At 41.3% G+C, this 4,113-nt stretch overlaps 1 protein-coding gene across 1 annotated transcript in view; it reads right to left on the reverse strand.

Moving 5' to 3' along the window:
• Window positions 1–3,009, reverse strand: part of tmem145 (transmembrane protein 145) — a 39,460-nt gene extending 36,451 nt beyond the window's left edge. The window contains exon 1 of the mRNA XM_044208766.1: window positions 2,786–3,009. Within this exon, the coding sequence (XP_044064701.1) occupies window positions 2,786–2,896 (111 nt within the window). The 5' untranslated portion in view covers window positions 2,897–3,009. The remainder of the gene's footprint in view (window positions 1–2,785) is intronic.
• Window positions 3,010–4,113: the final 1,104 nt, after the last annotated feature.

Raw genomic sequence — 4,113 nt, forward strand, 5'->3', positions numbered from 1 at the left:
AAAGCAAGAAATAAAACGCACGTCTTTTTTTTTTTTTTTAACATTAAAAACATTAGCAGTAAAGCTAAAACAATCCCTCAATTAAACAATTAATCCATCAACATAAAATCCACCAGAACCTATTTTGTTTTGTTGTATCTAGTTTGTTATTTTTTAAGCAAAAATGCCATAAATCCATTGGCACCAGGCTCTCAGATGTAAATAATTGATGGTTGTTTTGGCCTTTTATGATAGTAAATTGAATATCTTTGGAGTTTTGAGTGTTGATTTGACAAATCAAGCAGTTTGAAGACATCACCTTAGATATTTTTCACTATTTCCAGAAACTTTATAGACCAAACGATTAATCAAGAAAATAATCAGATTCATCGATAACGAAAATAATTGTTAGTTGCAGCCTACAGTGCAGTTTAAGTGCGGAATTTACTTATTTATGTAAAACCTCTTATTTGTGGCCTTACATAACAAGACAGGTTGACTAAAACTATATTCTTATTTATTGCAGAGGACTAGAAAAGTAGATGCCCTTCTAGTCTAGAGCTGGAGATTCTCACACACACACACACACACTGGGAAGTTGCCCAGTGCAACCTATTGCCGGCCACTGTGCAGCTCCAGTGGAGCAGGTGCATATTCAGCGCCACGTTCAAGGGCATCTCAACAGCAGTGATGGATGGATGAGTGCCTCTGGTTCAATTTATCCATTCAGATCTCCATAGTCATCCTGGGGATTCAGACTGGTGACTTCACTTCAATCTCTCAGTTCATGACGCATTTTTAAACTGACCGTGGTCAGAGTTCAGGGAATGTGAGCACAACAAATCAGCAAGGTAGAGTGAGAATTAAAGCTTGTTGGCTCAAACTGCCTGGTGTCAGACAGATTCAGTTCTTTGTTTTTTGGTGGTGGTGGTGGTGGTGGGGGCAAGTAAGGTGATATACTGGTGCTTGGTAGCAGCAAGTCTTTCAACATTTTCTTGCTATTAAGTCACATTTTGGCAACACATGAAAAACTGTGGTACATGAAACAGCTGAAGGCACATGGTGGGTGCAAAATATTTACAGTGGATTTCACTGGAGGGATATTTCTGAACATGCATGCTCTTTTGTTTTTTTACAACAGCTTCTTCCATCACATTGTGACCCGAGTCAAACAGTGCAACATCATAATCCCCTCCCCTGTTGCTGATCACTTAGCAGCTCTACTGTGGCAACTGGAGATATCAACTCTGATGGTGCTCATGTTAGAGATTAAACAATTCAATAAATGATAACAATCTTATAATTTATTTATCAAGCATAAATGCCAAACATTTACTAGTTCTAGCTTCCCAAATGTAAGCATTTGTTGCTTTTTTATGGTTATATCATTGTAAGCTGAATTGTCAGGCAAAACAATAATTAGAACAATAAGTACTTTATTTGTCCCCTTGGGCAAATTCATTTTTCCCAACTCCATTGTTATTGTTTTCACACACAGGCCTGAAATACACACCTGACATGTAATTATGCGGAGAGATGCCAGAGTGGGGGGGCTGCCGTATAGCACAGCACCCCAAGTAGTTAGGGGTCCGGTGCCTTACTCAAGGGCACGTTGGCAGTGCACAGGAGGTGAACTGGCACCTCTCCAGCATGAACAGGCTACCTTCTGGTACCCAAGCAAAGTCCCTATGACTGAGCTATTACTGCCCCAAGAAACCTTGGGCTCTGGGAAATTGTTTTGGTATCATATCTATTCTGTCTTGTGTTTGTTAAACATTAAATTTTATTTACCTCTGGTTATAATCTCCAGGCACAGCTGACCTCGCAGACTGAAAGGTCAAATGTGTCCTCTTGTTTCAGAGAGATAAATACTATGGACTTCCACAGCGCAGGTTTTGCAGAAATACCAACAGAATGACCACAATGTTCTAAACAACCATGGATAATTTGAATTAAGGCTTATTTGCCAGTGTTGTTATAGAGGCTACTTTGTCTGCATAGTGGCCTGTCTTGTTGAACTCGCAACAAAATGGTAGACAGCCATACTGAACTACTCATGTATGTCAAACTTGATCCACAAACTCGTGAGAATACCACCCAGAGATGTGAACAGCAGGTGGTAGCCTCCTGAATTACAAACGACCCAGAGCAATAGTATATAGCCAGCTGCACAGTTAACATTTCAACTCGCAGATCCTGTCGGGGCAGCGATGATGTCGATGCTGATCTGTCGGAAAACAGACTCAAACCTCTGAGCAGGCTGGACTGAGGCCAGTTTCTCGAGGATCACCACAAATCCAGCGCTGCGCGCCAGGAACCATATGACGCACACCTGTAACGGGTCCTCTAATCATAAACAGAAATCCCACTGACAATTTACATTTAAGGGTGGCAACAAAAACATGCACGTTAAGCTGCATTTGATTTAAATTTGAGTTATCACTACTGGAGGCTCGATTGGTAGCCGTGAACCGGTGGACCCGTGCAGTTTACTGGGGCGAGAAGAATGATGCCCAAGACTGCCCGAATGAGGGTAAAATATACGCCACAGATGACACGCACGCAGATGGCGCGCAATTGCAAGGCAGAATATTGGTGAGTGTGTTTCATAAGGCGGCATGTAAATATCCAAGGCAACTTAACGGTGAATGGTAGCCTCTTCGTCTATCCGCGGTACAGTCCACCACAGAGACACCTGCGTGCGGATACGCAGTCGAGTCCCCTTTTCCCACTCCTCTCCGTCTGTGGCGGTGTCATTGTCGCAAGTGACAACTAATTAAAAAGGTAAAGAAAAAGCAGCGCTCACCTCTTTGGTGTTCACGATGCCTTTGACGTATTTCCCGAAGACTGAATCCACGCAGAAGACGCTGGACAGCACAGCCAGGCACAGGAGTCTCTCCCCGACCCTCACCTCCATCTTTCTCTCTCCCTCGCTGTCGCTCGTCTGCTCTCCGGGCTCTCTGAAGCCTGTCTCCGAGCGGGAGCGCGCACGGAGCGCGAGCGAGGGTGAGAGAAGAACCAGCAGTTGATTTTTATTGATGGATGGTGTGTGTGGTTGGTTGGGAGGATGGGGGGGGGGGGCTAGTAGTAGAGTGCGCGCTCCCGGTTCCGCTCGTGCTTTGAGAATGCGACACGTCCACACATTAAAAATGCCATCGCTGATTACAATCATGTTTTCATTAGAGGTCACACACCTCTAATGAAGTACCACTGAGACAGATGATGTCTGGCCTCCTGGCTCAAATTATTACATCACTAATCAGCAGGATATATATCAACAGGAACGGGATCTAATTGCCTGTAGGTCTATTACTGCTGAAGTTCCTTGACAATGTTTACTTTTCAGCTTCTGCAATCTTGTGTCCATGCAAAAACAGCAGTGGAAGAAGTAGGCTACTTAATTAAGTAAAAGTACTACATGTAGGCTATTAGCACAATGTAAAATACTCTGTTACAAGTATAATCCCTGCATTCACAATTTTATTTTTAAAGTAAAAGTACAGAAATGTCAGCAAAATGTACTTTAAGTATCAAAAGTTATGCAGAATTATGCAAAACGTCCACTTTACCAGTATTATATTATAACATGTATTATTGGATCATCATATCTTCCGTGACTTCAGTCTTGAGCTGCAAAGTAACTATAACTGATAAATATAGCAGAGTGAAGAGTACAATATTTGCCTCAGAAATGTGGTGGAGTAGAAGTATAAACTAGCATCAAATAGAAATATAAGTACCTCAAAGTGTACTTACAGTACTTTGTTACTATCCGACTGTGTAGAGAAATAATGATGCATTAATAATATCACAGACAGCTGGACATTGTGTATTTTTTGGTTTTGATGTGACACTTTTTGTTTACAAAAGGTCAACCTTGTAATTGACCTTTCCCCAAGTCCTGACTGAATCAAGATGTTGGTAAAAATTCAATTACGAGGTTTTTTGGTATTCACAAATGCAATCATAAATCAAAAAAAAAAAAAAAACTAAAGCCATCAGATATACCAAGAATATCTGTCCAGATAAATTGAATTATAATCTCTATTTCTTATTGTCAGTTACTTTTAGTTACCCTTTAGTTTGATCAATGTGAAGAAAAGGTTAATTGATGAGCTTGAACACAACAGCAGA

Source organism: Siniperca chuatsi, linkage group LG9, assembly GCF_020085105.1.
Source record: "Siniperca chuatsi isolate FFG_IHB_CAS linkage group LG9, ASM2008510v1, whole genome shotgun sequence".
NCBI lineage: Eukaryota > Metazoa > Chordata > Actinopteri > Centrarchiformes > Sinipercidae > Siniperca > Siniperca chuatsi.